Source organism: Protopterus annectens, chromosome 5.part0 (assembly GCF_019279795.1).
Source record: "Protopterus annectens isolate FY-2018-M chromosome 5.part0, PAN1.0, whole genome shotgun sequence".
NCBI classification, from domain to species: domain Eukaryota; kingdom Metazoa; phylum Chordata; order Ceratodontiformes; family Protopteridae; genus Protopterus; species Protopterus annectens.
Window position 1 is genome coordinate 212,786,602 of NC_056735.1, and position 23,052 is coordinate 212,809,653.

Here is a 23,052-nt window from a genome sequence, read left to right on the forward strand (position 1 = left end):
CTGTGCTATATCCCTTTCATATCTCTCATGGATGCAGGGAAATAAAGATATGTGTCTGATGCATAGGGTGACTATATACATTAATATGAATTTGTATCATCCAATGCTGCTTTTGACATGCTACTTGTGCTGGTCATTTCCAGAATTTGTACATTGCCATTTATAATGACTATACCATAATAGTGTTAGTGTGTGTATGTTACAATGGATGCTGTTGTAATGGCTGTGAAGTCACACATTGACAGGTGTCACATGGAAATGTTTACGTTTCACTTTCAGGATTGTGTAGGACACATCTATGGGTACACATCTACAAATAACCCGTCAACATCAGAGCACAGAATTGAATATCAGCAGAGGGTTCATATTCAAGGTCTATATTAAAACAATGAATGTTAGAAATTGTGAAAGCTCAGATGAGCAAAAATGCTACAACTTGAAGTTTTTTTTTATTGCAGTACAGAGAAGATCAGAATATTTGCCCTTTCTTCACTGTAGTGCAATTTCGGAGTTGGAATATATATTTAGCTGGGGGTGTGGTTAATGTTAATAATGTTTTCGAGTTGTGGCATTTTCGCTCATCTGAGCTTTTGCAATTTCTAACATTTGTTGTTTTAATATAGACCCTGTTTAATAGGCTAATGAACACAATGGCTTCTTTAAGCCCTTAAACACTGTCAAGGTCTGATAACATTGATAAGTGTAAGCAGGGATTTGGGAGCTGAAACATCTACAAGCTGGGGCATGGGGGTTGAACCATCCACAGTTTCCCTGTGTCCATTGTAGACAATGGTCCACAAGCAGGTATGATTGTCCTGTCCCCATCCAATTATGTAACGTGCACTTGATTTGCATTAGGGTGGAACTGTAGCACCCTCACTGTGAGGTCAACCCTGGTGAGATCTGACCACAAATCATCTCATTCAAAGTAGGTATCACACCTGACACCCCCCCCCCCCCTTGCAGCAAATACACTAAAGACATTCACCTATCCAGATTATAGGTTCATAGGTTCATAAGCCTAGCCCATAGTTATGTGGCTTTTCACCCCTTTAGTTGTTGAAAAAAACTATGCCTATCATTTTGCTGTGCATGAATCTGTCCCTCCAGCACGTTTCTATTTATAACCGTGTCAAGGTTTAGGTCACCTCTGAGCAAGCGGTATGAGACTGAATAGAGCTGGAGTTCTTGAGACCCTTTATCCTTTTGGTGAGGAACTTGTGTCTGGTCAGATACATTCGAACGGGCATTGTACTCAATCATAGGTCTAATAAGTGATGAGTACAGGGGGACGATGACCTCCCTTGATCTAGATGTGAATCCCTTCATGATCAGGTGGGTGATATAGAAGGTTTTCCTAACTACTTTAGCAACATGAGTGTCAAAAGAAAGGCTACTGTCAACCTGGGTCCCCAGATCTCTGATGACTTTTTCTGTGCTCAGTGGATTGCCACCTATATGGTAGCTTTCTGGGATATATGTGTCAGATGTGTTCGACTATATGCGCCCAGTTTGCAGTCATCTGCAAACTTTGTCACATATAACCTCCTGTGTTTGCTTGTACTTCAGAAAAGTAGATGCCGAACAAGAGTGGACCCAGGACTGAATGATACCTGAGAGGGGTATTGTGTCGAAGGCCTTTGCCAGGTCGAGGTAGGCTCTCAAAAAGTCAACCGAGTTCCATTATGATCCTCTCCATGGCTTTGCAGATAAGGCTTGTCAAGCTAATGGGCGGTAATTTCCCAGGGTCTCTGTGGGCACCGCCTTTGAAGTGTGACCACCACAGTCCAGGCAGGCCACCTTGGGTACACGTATCCTGAGGTGAGCAGCTGTCCTGGTGGGTTAGGTTTAATTTTGAGTTTGAGAAGCACACACACCGGGGGACACCATCCGTCCCATGGATGCTGTGTTTTTTTTTTGCCTTGAGGAGGGCAGTTCTCACCTGGAGATGGATGGGGGCTACAATCCTCTGGAATAGATAGATCTTCTTTGGGGAGGGGGGAAGTTTGCACTGAACGGTTCAGTAATTTTCACATCATTTTGAACTAATTCTGAGCATATCTGGGAGTTTCCTCCTAGGTTTCTAACATAGCTAAAGAAGGCCTCAAGGATTTTGCTATCTATAGTAGTCCTCCTCCTTCCTTTGTTGTAGAGTTTGTTTATGCTGGGGTCCACCAGACTGGACGCTTGCCTTTGGTACAGAGAGTCTTAGTTTGATTCAGCAGTTTGAGTAATGTTTACCACTGGCTCAGGGGCCTTAAAGGAGACCACACTAGTTTTTAGAAAGTGTGAAATCGGCTTTTGAGAAGTTTTTCACTGTGGTCTTTTTTGTTTCAGGTGGGGGCGGGATGAGGACCTCCAGCGAGATTAGTTTATGATCTATGGGATCTATGGGATGATATAAATAGCTTCACTGCACTGCCCCCCTCAGATGTAAGTGGCAACTATGCCGAGCTCTCCACCAATCCTTTATTCAAACACCTGTATGACTGCATTGACACATCTGCACCTAACATGAGTATAACAATCTCCTTGTGGTGAAGCAAACCTGCCTGATGGACAACTGCCAGTAACACTCTTTACAATAATAGGAAGACATTCCTGTCTAAGGGGTAGGAAGGAGGGACACCCCCCTAAACTGGAAACATTCCCTCTTCAGCTTAAACTAGCAAATAAGTATTGTTGTGAAGTCCTGTTAAACAATGTATGGGTCCAAATTACCCTCCACCACAAAGGACAACCACAAGGCATTCTATAGTTATTACATCTGTAACCCAAAAGGAAATGGCCACATTTATGCCAAACTCATAGTTAATGATACCACATATACAGAGCCTGTTAACACAGCTAACATTTTGGCTAACAGGTTCTGTGAAACCATCACTCCCCTATCCCCACCACACGTAACCCATTACATCCCTGCCACCTGTCCCTACCTTGTATCTCTAAAGAGGAAGTTGAAAATGGCCTCTCTAAGGACAAAAACACAACATCTATGAGACCTGATAACATCCCAGGCTGAGTTGTACATGGGCTCCAACATGGAGTACTAACACTATTAGGAGCTCTTCTCAATCATAGTATAACCACCAGCTTTGTCCCAGCTGGCTGGAAAACAGGCACTGTTATTCCCCCGCACAGAGTTGGTGCATCCACTGACCCCAGAAACTATGTACCTATTATCCTGACTAGCCATATCTGCAAGGCTATGGGGCAAATCATCATGGACCTTATCAACAAAGATATAGGTAATTTCCACACAGTTGACTCTACACAGTTTGGATTTGTCAAAGGGAGATCATGCCTGTTAAACCTGGTGGACATCTTTGAGACAGTCACCAAGGACTTGGATGATGCTAAATCTGTGCATACAGCCTACCTGGACTTAGCCAAAGCATGTGACACTATCCCCCACTCAGCCAGCATTGACAAATGCACCCAACTAGGCATCGACCCCTATATCATTAGACGGGTCGCTCATTGCCTCAGTGATAGAAGTCATACAGTCAAAATAGCTGGCCTTTGTGGAAGTGCCTCAGCAGTATCTGGGTCGAATATAATGACCAGAGGCGCTGCACTGTGTGGAAAGTTGGTAACTAAGTGTTAAAATTTCTTCTCATTTAACAACTGAGCAAATTCAAAATAAATTTATTTTAAATTCTAAATTTTGGTTATATGTTCATCAGATTTCTAACTTTATGAGAGAAAAATTTATAAATTTCCAGAAAGATATAAATAAAGAATCCATATTTAACTTCTCATAGGAAAAAAATATAAAAGCAGAATTCATTTAAATAAGTACCTATATTAGGAAGGCAGAAAATCATCTTCCTAAAGGTAACTAGAAATATACATTTCAGTGTTATCAAAAAAAAATCTAACAGATTAGGTAAACTATTAAAACACTTCATAGTACATGTTTTTTTTCATTTCTGGAGATTGGTTTTGTTGAAAATATTTACCAATTTTTGTATTCATGAACACATTTCTGAAATGTTTCAGAATCAGATTAAAAAATTTGCTGTTATTTAGATGAGTTTGAAGGATCATAGGTTCATATATTACTTCATGAAACAATTACTGAAGTCAGATTCAGTTAAGTATGAAAATTGTATGTCCATAATCCATCCATCTACAACCCCCTTTTCCCATTTTTGCACGTGGGGTCAGAATGTCATATCTACACTGACCATCATCTAGAGGCAATGTTCACATCACTGTGTGGCTACCCAATGCTGTGATTGATCATCTGTAATGCACACAAACACATACACACACATGCACTCACATCTGAGGCCAATTTAGAGTGTCCAATTTATCTACTACATACTTTTGGAATATGGATGGAAACCAGAGCACTCAGAGAAAACCCACACAAACTCAGGTTGGACATGCAGTACGTGTGTGATATGATAATTTTATTTTGTCAAAGGAACTGACTGGTAATCCAGTTGTATTAATAAGCTTCAGTACTCATTGCTTTGGGGACTACTTTTAACAATGTGTAAGAGAGAAATGTGTAGTCTTAATATTTAAAATGTTATCACTAACCAGTCCTCTTACAACTTTAAGTCACAGACCAGTTGCACTTCTTAATCTGTATGTTGTATTCTGTAATGTTTCATTGACTTTGTACAGTATATTTCTCTTACTTTACTGAATTAAGGGCATTGTTAACATCACGGTGCATAATTGGCAAACAGAATTGTTGAGCTTTGTGACAGTACTCAGCAAGATGAAAAGTTAGATCGTCAGTTTTTTGCCATTACATCTTTACTTACAAAAAGAGGTAATTATGTGGGAAGATCTTAACGTTGTTGTTTGTTGTGGTAGAACAGATTTATTTAAATAAGTTTCACTATTGCTTACACTTCACAGGTTGTCATACTAATGACTCAGTACTACATGACCATATAAAATGACTCTTGATAGTGGCAGTTCAACTGCAGTCACTTGGTCTGTCACTGACACAAAGGGCAGGATAACTATTTTAAACTGAAAATCATATAACTAACTGAACCTGCCAGAAGGCATGCTGAAGTTAAAGTCATTATAACAAAAGTATTTATCTGTCTCCTCATTATGCATATATCAAATTCATTCCTTAATCGGCCTGCTTAGGTATGTGTCCTTCTGAATTGAATTGTAATTAAACATCTCCCTTTATGCATAATACATTAGGTTAGTCTTTGCTCCAAATTGGTCTAGCTTCCTCATTTCCCTCTATCAGTTTATGTTTTTTTTTCTTTACTTCTGAAGAATGCTCTATCCTTGACATCCTGACTCAGGTACTTTGGTGTCTTTGTCTTCACTTGAAGAAAGGTTGAATCAGCTGACACTGAAATAGGTTAGAAAAATGCACCACAAAATTAAATAATTATGCATGGAGATCAAGAAACAAAGAATGAGAAGAAGAAGAATACGAATTTAGCAGCTACATAGCGGTACCCCAAGGATAAACATATCTTTTCATCTGAGCGAAGATTGGAACTGCTCCACCATGAGGTGCCAGAGGTTATTTTCATTTACGACTTAAAATACCTGAAATTCCTTGCCAGCCTTTGAGGTTTTTTGAATTTGATATATGTTTAAAAGTTTGAACTGTTAACTAGGTCATATCAGTTATGACCTTTTTATACAGCATAATGTAGTGGATGGGACTTCCGACCCTACACTACAAGCTAGGGAATGGATGATAATAATTTAAATATACTAAATAAAAATGTTAACAATAAATACCATATCAGATTTCTCAATTTTGTCTTAGCAGTGCTCAGGCCTACCTATCAAGTATCTCTCCTGCCTAAACGTTTCTGCACATACTGGTTTAACTTGCCTGTTGGAGCTGTCCACTAAACCATGATTCTCTCCTACCCTCAGTGGGGTTAGGGAGGATATTTCCATCTAGTGTCATTTTGTGCTGTTGTCTCTATGGAAATCATCTAGGATGTTGTCATTTGAATGCAACGAGTACCTTTCCTTCCTTAACTGCTCACGCAGTGGCATCACTGTGTGATATAAATGTTCTCATTACATTTTAGCAAGCAATGTGACTCTAGCACCTATATATGCATGAGAAGTATTTAGTGGATTTATTGGACTCCAGTATTTGTGTATGTAAGTTGCATTATATCACAGTACTGGAACAGATCTTTCTCCTGCTCACTGCAAAGAAAACAGAATTTTGTGTCGCAAATCTTTACTTCCCATCTCTGCCTGCTGAGATGCTAACCACTGAGAAATAGCCACTAGTGACATGATCAGGTGATCATCCACTCCTTATAACCTGGCACAAACTTCTTTTAAGGCAGATTCTCTGTCACTATACCATGTAACTTTCCAAACATCTGAAAGTGAACAGCTTATTAAAGAAGCAAACTGTTTTTATTTAAAACAGTGAAAATAAGCAACATCAGTTAGTAAATACCTCAGGTGTTCCTTTAGCTGAATATGCACTAAATGGTGGAACAACATCTGTAATATTTTCATATCCTTCAGGTGCTGGCTCATATAAGGAGGTCCTGAAGATCTAAAGATAAAACATATTTTGATGAGGTTTAGCACTAAAGTAAGAAACTGCAAATACAGGATGAGTGACATTTATTAGTTAAGCCACAGTACTTGATGTACTACATATAAAATGATGTCATAAGTAGCATTTCTTGAGTACATATAAATTGAAATTATCATAGAAAATTCTGTTTCTAAATTAGACTTTTCCGACATTCTATTTCACAAGAAAACTCAATTGATACAGTTAGTATAATTCTTTCATTTTTCTGTCTAGAGTTATAACACATCAGTAGAAGATTCTCCCAAAGGCTTAAAAGATCACTTCAGACTTTTTCAAGTGATGGATGTCACTATCTCCATCAGCCAGGAATTACAGGGCCTTGCTGCCCGATCTGCTATTCACTGTGCCCCCGCGCCCCCTGTGTATTGGTACAAATGATATCTTTAAAGACTTTCTGACTGTAAGTAGAGAACTTACAGCCCTCATAGCATAGCTTGCACAGAAGTTAGGATATATTTTCACAAATCACGTATGGAAAGGGAGTCAGTTCACTGTGAATGAAAAGATTTTTGGTGTAAATACCTACATGAAAAAATGTCCCACCTTCAAAACTGGATCATGTAACATCCGAGTTTAATTTTTGGCACACAAGTACTTAGACAGGCTGTAGTCCACTTCTCTAGAAAAGGGAAGATAATTTTTGCAGCAGATATATTGCAAAACATAATTAAAACAAGACAGGATTTTTGCCAGATCAGAATTTTAGTGGTTAGGAGATAGCAAAAATTGATGTATTTGTGCTGGTTGTTAATGCTTGGAGCTTTAGTAATAAAGCTTTTTATTAGGAAAATTGATGCATTCATATAAAACTGATGTTGTTATTGTTCAGTAAACATGGTTAAAGAACAATGACTGGAAAATAGTTGTGTCAAGGTATAAATGTTTTTAATGTAACAGACATTCCAACAGAAAATCAAGTGGAAGTGTTATGTTAATGATTAAAGATTATTATGAGAATTGTCATTATTACATGTTTGATGATGACATCAGTATTGTAGATTGTGTAATTATGGCAATGAAGGCAACCCTGAAACTGGTAATTGTTGGAGTTTATACACTACCAAAGTCAAATGTTAATGACCTAGAGAAATTCATTAATTTTTTGCATGAAACAAAGGTGGGAAAATAACAGTAGCTGGGAATTTACATTTACCAGAAACAGACTAGAATAATATTGATTCAACAACATAACAAGGAAATCATTTACAAAGTATGTTCAAAAAAACAATTGCTGCAAATTGTAAACAAACCTACCAGGGAACAGAACATACTGGACATTGTATTTCAAAGGAAATGATTATTTCATGTCATGTTTTACCAGTGTTGATCATGGAGTTATAAATGATAAATTACTGCTAGATAATTCAGCCAAACTGAAATCCAAACCAATGCAGAGGAGATTAATAGCAGACTATACCGAAGCAAAACAGTCACTATGTTAAACTATTTTGGGTGACAAATTCAGTGCAAAAACTGCAGAAGGAATGTGATAAGTTTTGAAAGGAAATTGGTCTGAATGCAAAAAAAAATAAAAAAAATGTTAAACATCAGGATTTAGACACACAAAATCAGGACAATATATTTCCAGAAGAACAAGATACTTAATGAAGATGAGAGAAACAAAATATAAGAAATGGAAATGAGGTTGAACAATAACACTGAAAAACTGGAATAAACAAACTGGACAGGCAAATTAAACAAAGTGTAAGATAAGATAAATAAAAATGTATATAAAGATATCGAACATAATAGGAAATGATTTCATAGATACATAAGCTGCAGTAGGAGTTACAACATTCAAATTAATACATTGTGTGTAGATTCTATAACTTATTCACAAACACAGCAGATTATAGACATATTTATAAAATTGTAAAACAGTTTAGCTCCACAAAGTGGTAATAAATTGTGCTAGTATAATTGAGGTAACTTCAGTGACTGAAATGTAATCAGACTACAAAAAAAGAGCTATGCAAACTGGATCCAAGCAAAGAACAGGCAGGAGACAGAACTAACAATAATGAAACGAGAAAACTTCAGTGTGAACTTACAATACCATTTATCTTTTATTCAGTAGGTCATTTATAAATAATGGAAAGGGTTATTTGGATAAAGTATTGTCAGAACTCAAAAAATTGGGACATGAAAACATAAATCAGCATGCATATGTTGAAAAATATCTATAATCACCTGTAACATGATGTTCTATAAAAATATAACACCTATAAATGAAATATTGTCCTGTGATGTAATGTATATAGAATTAATTTCAGCTTTTATTAAAGTCTAACACAAAACACTGCTTAATAAATTAGAAGAACTAGGTACTGTTGCAGTCTTAGTAAGATAGATATTTGTGTGGCTTACAAATAAGACATAGCAAGCATCATGCAGCAATTGCCCAGGTAAAATTGTAGGTTACAGTCAAGGTGTCCCATAGGACTCTGTCTTAGGCCCTTACTTTTTTAAGGTGTATCTGTGAGATCTATTTTTTGTATTTGAGATGTTCTACAGTCTCTATACAGATGACTTGAAATGGATAAACTGATTACATCTGTAACTGATAAGGCATGTCTGCAAAAGAACTGGATAAAACTGACCATTTGGACAAAGGAGAATGATATGCTGATAAATATATTGGAAACTAAGCATAAGAACAATGAGTGGAAAACAGTCATGTCAGGGTATAAATGTTTTTAGTGTAACCAGTCAGGTGGAGATGTTATGACAGAGATTAAAGATTGTTATTAGAACTGTAATCATTATGTGGTTGATGATAACATGGTAAGACATAGCACATAGTGATTGAAACTGTAAAGTCATATAAGGACCTGGTCATATGGGTAGATCTGGCTTTGATTTTTTTCTGATCATATCAACCAATTAGCTTATGATAGTCATAAAACTAAAGGCTATATAAAAAGAGTTATAAAGTCTGAGAAATCAGAAATGAAGTAATCATTATTTGTAAGTTACATTTGACCCAAACTAGAGTATGGAATAATAATATGGATATTTTAGAAAACAAGCATGAGTAAATTGGAAAGTGTACAGCGGAAATATATGTCATATATCCATAGATGCGAAAATTTAAGTTATTATAAAAGATTAAGATTTGGACAGTGCAGTGGTTCAGTGGTAGTGTTGTTACCTCACAGCAAGAGGTACTCTGGTTCGAGTCTCATCTAAGGTGCCTTATGTGTGGAGTCTGCATGTCCTCCCTGTGTTCATGTGGGTTTCCTCCGGGTGCTCCAGTTTCTTCCCACATTACAAAGACATGCATCTGGAGCATTTCTCCTCAAGCCTCTGGTGAAAATTGGCTTCATTCCAAGTCAGCATGTCCTGGTAAACAACTGTTAAATAAATAAAATAATAAATTAAACTATCTGAACTCGTACAGTGTCTCATACAGATATTTACCAGGCACTGTTATTCTGGTATATAGGATATTTAAAGACAACTACCTCTGAGAACATTTTGGGTTATCAAAGAGTAAAAGAGAATTATCAGAGAATCTATTCATGAGATTTCACAGGAATAGGAGATGCACTAATTGGTTCTCCGAGACAGTAGCTGACACGTAGAACAGATTCCCAAATTATATTAAAGCATGCACTAGTTTAGATATTTTTAAGAAAAACTTTATTTATTATGGAAATGACTGTTTTGGTATATTGGCAGGACACAAGGGCATTATTGTTCATACATTAAGTATTTGTATGCATGTGTTTGAATGAATGGGTGAAGCCTACCTGTGGATGACAATTTTGAAGGCAAATATCATAACAGATATCCAATGCAGTCACATCATAATTTCACTTTACTTGGCATTTTGAAATGGTGAAATAACAACCTTTCTGTTACCACTTGTCACATCTGTTAATTTTAACTATCTTGACATGAATTCACCACTTCTAAATGTTGCATTAATTGGTTTCATCCTCCTACTGTTTCGTAAGCCAGCTGAAGTGGTTACTATAAAATTTGAGAAAATTCTAGTTGCTTGTGCTGTACTATTCTACAACAATATAACAGTGCTTGTTTGAACTTTGAATTTGTTGCTGTTTGTGATTTTATATCAAACTAATATGGGTTGTCAACTTATATCTTTGCAGGAGGCATTGGTCTACATGATTAAGGCAAAGAAGTAATGATTGTGTCAATTATTTTCACCTAAGCTTCCGTAGCACGCAGACTAGTTTATTTGTCCTGAGGCATATTGCACTTTTAGCAGTTCATCTTTTGAAATTGCTTCTGAGAACCAGGCATTGCATAAAAGGAAGACCGATGATGAGATATTTTCAGGAAGCTTAGAGAACTTCTATAACTTATGGGTGCTTTTGAGAATGATTCAATTGACAACTTTCAGCAACAGACTCAAGAGCTAATACTGAAAGTACTATGTTACTTTTAACTGTATTTTTAAGAATTTACTGCTTCTGAGTGGTTGAAACATGAAGTTTCGTTATCTTTAATAGAAGTATAACTCTGCCTGGCACATTCCATTTGATGACTAACTCTGCATGAGCAGGCCATATTTAATGGGTCACACTTCTCAGGAGGCAGTGAAATTTTGATCTCAGGCAAAAATCAAAAAAAGAAGCCTTTTAATTTTGTCCATCTTTTAACTGCCTAGTCTGAGTAGTCAATAACTGAAAACATTTTCTTGTTACTGCTGTAACACACTTTATCAGTCTGACATACTTTGGATAAAACCTATTCTATAGTATACCAGGGAAGGAATATCACCAAAACATATTGGGATGCCTTGCTGCTTGCTATTTTCAATACAAGTTATATAACCCTATAAACTGTCGCCAAATAAATATGTCTTGTTAGGTAACAGAACCATTCCACTGACTTGCATTTCGATTTAACTAGAAAATGTAGACTTTCCTTATCTCCTGGCATTCCAGTCATGATTATATTCTTTTGCCTTTCCTTAGCTTCCATTTATTCCATACTGGAGGTAAACATCAAAAACTTTATTTGTTTAATATCCTGTTCTTTCAATGTTTTACATTTTCTTTGCGGCAATGAAATAGTGCCTGTCTGATCTAGAATCAGATTATCCTCATTGACTTTTGTTGTATCCTTTTCTGCTGAAAATCATGACAGTGTATTACTCATTCTAACAGGATAGCCCTAAGCATGGCAGCTAAAGCAGTACTACCAAGTTCTTCCTCCCAGCTATTGCTTCTGTCCTTCTTGTTACCATACTGGTATGGTGTACGCTCACTCACGGCTGTGCACATTATAAGTAGCTCCAAACTACATGCTTGTATGATGCCTGCAATTAAACCACCATAGGTTACTTCTCTTTGTAATTAAACCTTGGTTACTCCTACTTTTCTGAAAAGTTACTGGCTTTATCCATTAAATCATTGTGCGCTAGCTTTGTACAATGGGGAACATACCTTACTTTTTGAATAACTTTAGATTTCTATCTAAGATTGGTCATAGATTTTGTTGTCTGATTATTGTTGTCAATGTAACTCAGCAAGATAGGCAAGTTAAGTGCTAAGAGCTCCTGTCATGGTGCTTTATTCTGATTGATTAATACTACGAATGGTGCGTAGTTATGGCAGTACTGAGTTAAAATGACAATATCACTGTTTTTATCCTACATGTCTCAAGAGGCATGAAGTAGAAATGATTGAGTTAACAGTTATGGCATTCATAATAGAGAGTTTGCATGCTTTGGTATCTATCTATTTCAGATGTGGTCTAAATGTGTTACCTTTATCTAAGATTAGTAGGTACATGCCCTCACTGCCTGGTATACTTTCTGATGTATCAACACAATACCTGAGTTATACTCCTCTCTTCATGCAATCTGTGGTGAAAATATTAGCAGAGATTCACCTGTATAGATATGTACAGTAGATAGATGTTGGATACTCTTTTTGCCTTATAAAATTCTAGTTATATAATGGGTTTTATCTGCAAATAGATAACAGATACTCCTCTCTACAACCAGTTAGTAAGAGCAGAGACAGCTAGGAGTTGTGGCATCCTGTGCAGCTCCCTGATCTGGTATCCACCTAAACTCTAAGTTAAGGAGCACACCCACACAAACACACACACACACACACACACACACACACACACACACACACACACACACACACACACACACACACACACACTCACACACACACACGCACACACACAAACTCCATTTTTTCCTTGTAAAACTTTTTCCCCTACACAGAGCTTAAAGTTCATAAAATTCAGACAGCCCACAGAAATACTATATGTTGGATGAAAGCACCTAAAGAGATACTATATGTTGGATTAAAGCACTTAACTTCTATTTTTTATTGGTTTATATTAAATGTTGGTGTTTTCATATATCTCCTAGTGTATTTCCATACATACTACGCCACTTTTTTGTTTTGGGTACTCAAGTGTACCTCTCAGCCTCCTAGTACAAGAAATCTTGACAAAGCCTAAAATAATAGGGGTGCAAAGACCCAAAACTAGTGACAGATTTTAAATATTTCTCTTATAACATTAGAAAGTTGGTAGAACAACACAATTTTAGTTAGCATATAACTTTGGAAGGATATGACATCTGAAACTCAAATGTATGTCATTATTTAGTGACTTCAGCCCTAAGTGATTTGCCAGAAAACCACAACCTGTATGAGGAATAGACCAAAAATATATGGCTGTGGTGATATTTTATGCAATACATTCATGTGATGATCTGAAAGTTTGAAGTGCTGTATTTATAATGCATGATAAGCAGATACTCCCAAGAAAGTAATGTCTCAGATTCATGACAGCAAACCAAACACATAATCACACAAAAACATACTCGGAGGCTCTAAATAAAGATCTGCCTAAGCAGCAGAGACCTCCAAAGCAGACACCCAAGCAACCGCTACCCCAAAACAAAACACGTGGAACACATATCTCACAAAGCCAGTGTGCCGAACAGTCACAGCCCTTAAGACTAAACAACACACCTGATACACTTGTAATAGGTGACTCTATCGTCAGGCACACTGACGTCCTGCTCACCAGGCTGAACAAGGAGAGGGTCACAGTGAGCAGCCTGTCGGGTGCTAGGATCCGCCACATAACACAAGCACTCAGGTCACTCCAAGGCAAGTACAAATATGACTCAGTCATTGTCCATGCTGGTGTGAATGACCTGAGACGTACCTCCCTGGACTACATGAAAAGAGACATAGAGGAGCTCTCTGAGCATGTAGCCCAGGCCGGTATGACCCTGACTTTGAGTAGCATCTTACCCTCACCAAGAATGATGCCACAATATGAAGACAAGATGATCAATTTCAACAATTGGCTTAAGTACTGGTGTCATTCAAAGGGGATCCAATGCCTGTCAGCTTGGGATGATATGCTCGACAAGCCACGATGCTTCGCTAGGGACGGCTTGCACCTGTCACCCATGGGCTTTTGGATATTGGCAAAGGCTCTTGCTACCCCCATAGTGGCTTTTTTAGGCAAGGCTCAAAAGACAAACCCACCTGCATAGGTATCACAAGGGATAAGAAACTAAGAGTAATGCTACTCAATGCCAGAAGTCTAAACCTCAAGATGCATGCACTCTAAACTCTCCTTTGCATGGAGAACATCGATATCTGTGCAGTAACAGAAACCTGGTTCAGGGCTCAAGAGAGCACCCCAGCACTACCAGGTTATACCTCATACCATGCTTTTCGGCCCCAAAACTTGGACCGAACCACAAAATGAGGGGGAGTATCGATATTCATCAAAGATACCCACACCTCCAGGTTGGTGGCAAAGCACGAAGCATCAGAGACTATCCGTGTGCAACTAACAGTGGGTAAAACTGCCTTCCAGTTTATAGCCTGCTACAGACCACCCTCCCAAACCCAGGAACCCCACTTGGCCTTCCTGAGAACACTGGAAAATATGAAGGCCTCTCCAAACACCATTATATTGGGCGACTTCAACTACCCAAACATAGACTGGGAGCATTACTCTAGCTCCAACACCCTAGCCCAAAGGTTCCTAGAATTTATAAACTCAAATGCTATGGAACAACTTGTTACCACTCCCACAAGAGGGGAAAACATACTGGACCTGATCATCACCAACATGGGGACTCTATGCTCCAGACCAGAAGTGTATCCCTCACTGCTAAGATCAGACCATAAACTAATCTCACTGGGTATTCACATCCCGACCCCACCCCCTGCCAAGAAAACCACAGTGAAAAACTTCTCTAAAGAAAATTTCACACTCCTCAAACCAAGGTGGAATCCTTCAAAGCCCCCGGGCCTGTGGAAAATACGGCCCAGACCGCAGAATCCTTTATAAATGCATTCTATGAACACCTTCAGGAATGCATGGATCATGCGATCCCAAATAAAACCAAGACCCAATCCTCCAAAGGCAGACGTCCTGTCTGGTGGACCCCAGCCATAAACAAACTATACAATAGAAGGAGGAAGCTACTAAATGATAGAGCAAAATCCCAAAAAGAAAAGGCATCACTGATCAGTATTAGCAAAAAACTATGGGCACTCATAAAATTGTCTAAGGCCAGCTTCAAGAGAAAAATTGCACAGGACACTAAGGATAATCACAAGGCTTTCTTTAGTTATGTTAGGAACCTGGATGGTAATTCCCAGATATGCTCAGAATTAGTCCAAAATGACAAAAAATACACCGAACCCACAGACATTGCCAACATCCTAGCTGACAGGTTCAGTGCAAACTCCCCCCTCCCCACCAAAAGGGCAAATATCTATCCCAGCAGAGTGCTGCCCCCCTGACATCTCAGATGCTCAGGTAAGAGCCGCCATCGCCAAAGCAAAACACAGCATCAATGGGACCAGACGGTGTCCCGGGCTGCGTCCTACATGAACTCCAAGAAGAGCTAAACCCAAACATAAAACTACTGTTCAGTCTCAGCCTTACTACAGGATATGTGCCCAAAGAGTGGCGTACAGCAACAGTGGTCCCTCTCCAAAAAGGTGGTGCCTCAACGGATCCTGGAAACTATCGGCCCATAAGCCTGACTAGCTTGGTCTGCAAAGCTATGGAAAGGATCATCATGGACCTCATAAATAAAGATATTGGGGACCTACAGACACTGGATCCTACCCAGTTCGGCTTTGTTAAGGGCAGATCCTGCCTCTTAAACCTGGTTGATTTCTTTGAAACAGTCACCAAGGCCATTGACGAGGGGAAGGTGGTCCACACAGCCTACCTGGACCTCGCAAAAGCCTTCGATACAATACCCCACTCAGGCATTATAGATAAGCTCACCAGCTTAAATATAAACCCCTATGTCACTAGATGGATTGCAAACTGGCTCAAGGACAGAACCCACACGGTTAGAATTGCTGGAGCTATGTCAGACTCCAAACCAGTTACAAGTGGTGTCCCACAAGGCTCAGTCTTGGGACCTCTCTTGTTCGGTATATATTTCTCGGAGGTGCAGGCCAACACGGAAGGACTGTGGCTGACCAAGTTTGCAGATGACTGCCAACTGGGCGCCATAATCGACTCTCCAGCCGACACAAGCATCCTCCAAAAGGGCCTCATAGAAACAGACAACTGATGCCAGAGCCATGGCCTCAAGCTAAATGCCAAAAAGTGTATAGTTATCAAACAAAGTGCCCACAAATTACCACATAGGTGGTAATCCATTAAGTACAGAAGAAGTAATTAGGGACCTGGGGACCTAAGTTGATAGCAATCTTTCATTTGACAACCACGTGGCCAAAGTGGTTAGAAAAACATTTTATATAGCCCACCTAATCATGAAGGGATTCACATCTAGATCAAGGGAGGTCATCGTGCCTCTTTACTCATCCCTCATCAGGCCCATAATTGAGTACAATGCCCCTTTTGGGATGTACCTTACCAGACACCTGCAGCAACTGGAAAGACCCCAAAAGTACCTCACCAAGAGGATCAAAGGGCTCAAACAGATGCCATATGCTGCCCGGTTAAAGAAACTACAGCTCTACTCAGTGGCATACCGCCTGTTCAGAGGTGATCTGTGCCTGACGTATAAAGCCATGTCCAACCTGGAATTAATGGACATGCTGCACCTCAGAAAATCCAAATCCCATCGAGCTACGTGCTTGAGAGACTTGAACCTCAGCATTGAAATAAATAGGACATGCTGGAGGGACAGAGTCATAACCCAGAGGCTCCCTTCACTCTGGAATAAAATCCCAGTCCAGGTTAGGCAGAGTCCCTCATTGACTCTCTTCAAGAGGAATCTTGATGAGTGGATGGGAGATCGTAGGTTTACCCCGGGTATCACTTCTGTGTCACTGTTAGACAGAGGCACAGTATACTAACCTCAAAAAAGGGCATAGCAAAATAAATTTAAAATGGGTGGCGAAAGCCAAACACATTCTGGCTAGGGTTATAAATGCCCTAAGGCAGATAGCCTAGTATGAACCTATGAACCTATGAACCTATAAGTTATCCAAGTAAATAACTGCCTCTTCCAAATGAAATTGATACACATCCCAGTAAACACTGAGAATATGTATAATACTACAGTTTAGTCTTTCCTTAAAAAAAATGTCCATAGCAGAAATGTATATGACATTCAATTAACAAGCATCATCTCTAAATGAAAATATTATATTAACAAGTAAACACCATGAAATGCATTTGACATCATAGCCATCAGTATTCAAAAGCTATGATTCTCAGTCTGTCTTTAAGCATTTTTATATATATTAACAAAAAACAGTTTTTCACACATTTTGGTGAATAACCAAGTATAAAGTCCAACACGATAAATTGCACATCAAAAGTTCTTTTTCATCTCTGTTTTTCTAAACTCAGTTGAATAAATTAAGAGTACAGATTCTAATTCTTGTCAAGAGGGAATGCTTTATGATTTGTCCAAGAAGCTATTCTAATTTAAATAGCTAAATATTGTAGAAATTAGTGAAGAAATCATATTACAGAGGCATATATAGAATGCATTGTTACTATACCATACTCTTCTGTCTGCATTGGTGATGAGCTTGTAAGACAGAGAGTATAACTGCAAAAACATTGTTAGATGTTGGAAGCATGACATACTTAAAGCAGATTTAAAATAGCAAGGTAAGATAAACCCTTTAATTAGGTCATATTAATTATATTAATAATACAAAATATTGATCACTTCCAAGGTAAGCAGACCATTTAATTAGCAATGGCAGCACACTGCAAAACAACTGCAGCCTCTTAGCAACATGCACTGTAGTGCAGACCTCTAATTAACTGTAAGGGGAGAAAAGAAATAAATCAAAGGTAATATCAAATCCCAGTCAAGTCTTTTAAAGAAGTCTGATGTGTAGCACCACTCAAAATGTAGCAATTCAAAATGCTGTGCGAAAAAAAGAAGCGCTTACACCAAGCAACTACATTTTTGCTGGAGCAGCAGTCTTTTGCAAGATGTTTCATTAGCATATATACCGATCAAGAGATCATGGTGTTTCTTCTCATAGCAAAGATTTCATGCATGCTTCTGGCCAAGTGAGAAAATTGCATATATATATATATATATATATATATATATATATATATATATATATATATTTTTTTTTTTTTATCTGTGATTATTTCACAGTGTTTCGTCTGCTTTGTCAAATAAGATGAATTGTGTGCATAAAGTGGCAACAGGATGATAAGTTAGAACTGACAATTATAAAAATGAATGAATACAAGGCGCAATGAGGAGAGCTATGATGAAGTAAATGATGGCCTGCTACCCAACCTTGTGGGGAGACCGTGGGATGTTATGGGGCAGGAACACTCTGGTGTTGGAGTCTAGAAATTAGCCAAGGGTGATAGTTGTTCTTCAGCTGAATTATGTGTCAGGAGGTTTAACACTAGGAGGAAGTAAAAGAAACTGGCTCTGAATACACTGCCTGATCATAAGCCAACCATAGGGGGATTAGGATTTAAAAAAAAATAGATGCCATGAACACCCATGGGCGGCCACGGTGGTGCAGTGGTTAGCATTGCCGCCTCACAGCAAAAGGTTCTCCGGTTCGATCCCCGGCTGGGGTGCCTTCTGTGCGGAGTCTGCATGTCCTCCCTGTGGTCGCGTGGGTTTCCTCCGGGTGCTCCGGTTTCCTCCCACATCCCAGAGACATGCTGCAGGTGGATTGGACACTCTAAATTGGCCCTAGGTGTGCGTGTGAGTGTGCCTTCTGTAGAAGGTTGGGCGCCGGGCTGGCAACTCGACACCGTAAAACTCCACTGCCAATCAATGTGCGGACAAGGTGATCCGCTGTGGCGACCCCTAACCGGGAAAAGCTGAAAGAAGAAGAAGAAGATGCCATGAACAGCCATAAGCATTTGGCTATCATTTCATGCTGCAGTTAGTGAATACACAAGATGGGATGCCATTAAGGTAAATCCCATACCCCAAGAAAGAGCAGACCCCCTCAGAGTGGGACTCAGGAGGGCTTGCAGGAGTACAGCAATAAAAGGGTAATCTGTGGACTCTGATTCAAATTAGTTAGCAAGGGAAGGGTCACTACAAGTGTTTCTTTGTAGACAATCAAACCACCATTCCTGTAGCTTGGCATTATTTCAGTTATCTTAACAATCAAGAGTAGGTGGAACAGTATTATGACAGAATATATCAATATAATACTCATAAATTATGACATGACCGGAAAACATAACTGTGTTTAGGAATATATGACTAGGCACTATAGGGAAGCCTAATATCATTAAATGATCATGACACGCGAGATGAACAAATTTCCAGCCTCAGCATAAGCCAAAAAAAAAAAAATATATATATATATATATATATATATATATATATATATATATATATATATATATATATATATGTATATTGAAACTGTGCTGGTGGTGCTGCGGTAGCATTGTCGCCTCACAGTAAGACGTTGTCCTGTTCGATTCTCAGCTAGAGCATCTTCTGTGTAGAGACATGCGTGAATGAGGCATACCGTCGTTGAAGGTTGTGCGTCAGAGCTGGCAACTCGGTACGTAAAAATCTACTGCCAATCATTAGCGGACCGGAGTTCCGCTATGGCAACCCCTAACCAGGAAAAGCTGAAAGACACAACATATATATATATATATATATATATATATATATATATATATATATATACATACATACATATATATATATATATATATATATATATATATATATACATATATATGTATATATATATATATATATATATTGACTGTGACGCAGTCTTTCATGTGACACTAGTACACAAATCCTTATTGAAGCAAATTCTAGAATTTTTATACTTTGTTGTATGTCAAGGAAAACCAAAGTCATATGCTGCATAACCATACGCACTAAAGATCAACTTCTAATTCTGCAGCTTTATTGTATCATTTTTCATAAAAGCCAAATGTGTACCTTAGAATAACTCAAATCTTCCTATTGTCTGGGAATCTGCAGACTGATATAAAAGAACAATGAGAGAAAGGGTGCTTTGTCAGTAGTCTAACTAAGCAGAAAATTTCTATATCAGTACGTAAGAAAATGCAACTGAACTGCAAGTGTGTAAATCCGTGTGTATAAGGGATGAGACAGCCATTTCTTCAGATCCTCTCTAAATAACAAAGGAATACAACAGCTGGGGTTTGACATATTACAACAGGCAAGGAGAGGGTGTAAGGGAACAGATATACTTTAGAGCAGGACACAAAGTCAAAGATCAGAGCTACATATATTTGTAGAAAGTCTGAAAAGTGTTTTTGTGCATGGAGCGCAGTGATTACGCTCCAATATTTGGATAAAGAAAAATCAGTTAAGTGTTAAAATGAATTGTGACCTGACCTTAACAAATGTTAAGTACCCCCTGCTGAAGTCATTAAGGTTGGCTCCAGCTCTAGGCAGTAAAATCTGCCAGTACTTACCAGGAAATGACAGCAACAGAAATAAAACAATTGTTTCAGTCTGCTGTTGACATTAATAATGTGTCCCTTCCTTTTACAAATTAAGAAAGTAGCTAAAATGACAGGATATATGTTCATCTGCGTTTTCTCTGAAGGATACAACTCTGAAAAGGAAATGTATGTCAACATTCAGTGACTTCAGTCTTCAGTGAATTGTCTGCAAACCTCAGACTTTATGATGAACAGACCAAACAAATGAGATAAAAATCTGGACATTTTGTGAAACTCTAGATAGCTAGGAGGTGTGGAGGGTGACTGTGTATTACATTGCCTTTCTGATAGCACTCGTTAAGTGGGTAAGTGTTTTATGCCTTTGAAAGCTAGCAAAACACTTAGCGTTTTTTTTCCCCTCTTTTACTGTTACTGGTACTAGATGAAGCAGATAAAGCTCCATGCACTTCAAAGAATTATGACTGAATCTCTGTGTGAAGAGTGGGTAAAAATAGATGAAGGCTGCCAGCCTAGCCAGGCAGAATTTTGCAGATAATTCTATCATTTGTAAATATTAGTGTAAGACACAGGCTTGTTGTCTTAAATGGTAAAAATAGAGTTACATGTGGAACTGAAAAAAATGTAACAACAGTACACTCTGCTGGCAGAAATCTGGCCAAGTAAAGCATGTTGTGACCCTTTGATCTAAGCTGGTGCTGAAATGTCTAAATGAAGGCATTCTTTCTATTGTTTTAACCAAGAGTTAAATTGCTAGATTTAAACATGCAAATGTATTTTTATTGCTTTTGCTTCCTGACCAGCTGCAAGATAACAAAAGGAGATATTAAGAATGTAAATGCAGATTCTGTTAGCCTGGGAACCCAGGGAAATGTGAAGAATGATGTAATGTGAATCAGAACTGCAATTTCAATTTAAACAGAGAGAACCAGAGAGGAATAGGCATTTCTGTCTTGACCATCATCTCATCAAAAGTCTGCTTGTTTTCTTATGTAAGTTATCTTAGACTTGTGTTTTCTTTTAGAAATAGCTAGAAACTAGAAATATTAGACTAAGTGTTTTTCTGTGATGTCAGAACTGTAGTACTGAATTATTTTAAGTATTTCTCTGTGATCTCTGAATTCTTGACTAGCACTGTGTAGTAAGAAGGATTGTCTTGTGTTTTTATTATTAAATATTTTAAAACCTTTCAACTATGACTGTTTTGTGTAGAGATAATTGAAGCTCTAGAGTACATTGCATATTTATAGTGATTACTTTACCAAGTCACTCTAATAAGCCTTGACTGTTTAGTTATACTACCAATTGGATAATAATATTGCACAGTAATAATTGTACACCCCTTTAAGGGCCTTTGAGTAGCTGATAAATATTAGCTGGGTGGTGGTAGGCGATACTACTGTGGAGTCTGGGTAATAGGGGCAAATCTGGAGAACCTGTACCAGCCTTTCCCAGGAGTGTCTGTGTGGTTGTATAAACTCTTATCTCAAAGTGTATGAGTGTCAGCTACTTTGGCAGGGACACAAAGCACTGGTTGAACAGAGAGGGTGCTGGAGGTTTTAGCTTGCCCAGCTAGGCTGAGATCTGGACCCTATAGCTGTGCCAGTGGGGAGTCTTATTGGGGACCTGGAGAGCAAGGGAGTGACCAGCCCCGGACTGACTGTGATCTCTGTGTGCTCTTAAGGGAAATTGCACTTTACTGTGTGCATTTGTTATCCTTTCCTTCATATATGAGACACCCTCTCTGGTGTTAGTGGTGAGGATTGAAGCTCCTTGATTGCTGGGCCAGGGTATGGGCGTCACACTCTGATCACAACCCTAAATTATATGTTCTTGACATGGATGCCAGGCTTTACCTCCCAAGTTTCCATCTCATGGTCAGTTTCCTGGTATCCATATCTCAAAAGCATAATAAATGGGTTATGATCAGCCAAACAATCATTATTCTCTATATAACACATGCAAACTATCTAGAATATTAGCTTATCACCTGAACTGAGCTATTATTCAAAAGGTAGAAATTTTTTTAGAAAAGGAAAAAAAAACACAAACCCCCATATATGCACACACACACATATCTATCTATCTTGTCTACAGACATGGGTCTACTTCTAAATTTTGAACTTTCAAAAATTTCGACTATCTTATGGTCGATAGCATGAGACTGAAGTTTTGAAACTTCAAAATTTAAACAAAAAATATATATATTTTTTACGTTTTTGCACGTTGCAAGCCCCCCCTGCTAATTAATTATACAAACTCTGAGATCACACTGCAGCAATTAAAATGGTAAATAAACACTTCCATGCTGTATGACGATCTCCATTTAAACAGTTTGAAGGTTCAAAACATTGATCTTATGGTCTCAACCATAAGAAAGTTGACATTTTGAAAGCTTGAAATTTTGAAGTAGACCCCCCCACATACACACACACACACACACACACACACACACACACGCACACGCACGCACACACACACACACACACACACACACACACACACACACACACACACACACACACACACACACGCACACACACACATACACACACATACACACAGAGACACACTTTAATAATAACTCTTCTTTACAGTGG

The 23,052-nt window shown here is 38.4% G+C and overlaps 1 protein-coding gene across 1 annotated transcript in view; it reads right to left on the minus strand.

The window, feature by feature from the left end:
• The window catches only part of LOC122802543 (glutamate carboxypeptidase 2-like), a 1,225,297-nt gene that overhangs the window by 938,867 nt on the left and 263,378 nt on the right, over positions 1 to 23,052 (minus strand). The window contains exon 4 of the mRNA XM_044072203.1: positions 6,428 to 6,529. Within this exon, the coding sequence (XP_043928138.1) occupies positions 6,428 to 6,529 (102 nt within the window). The remainder of the gene's footprint in view (positions 1 to 6,427; positions 6,530 to 23,052) is intronic.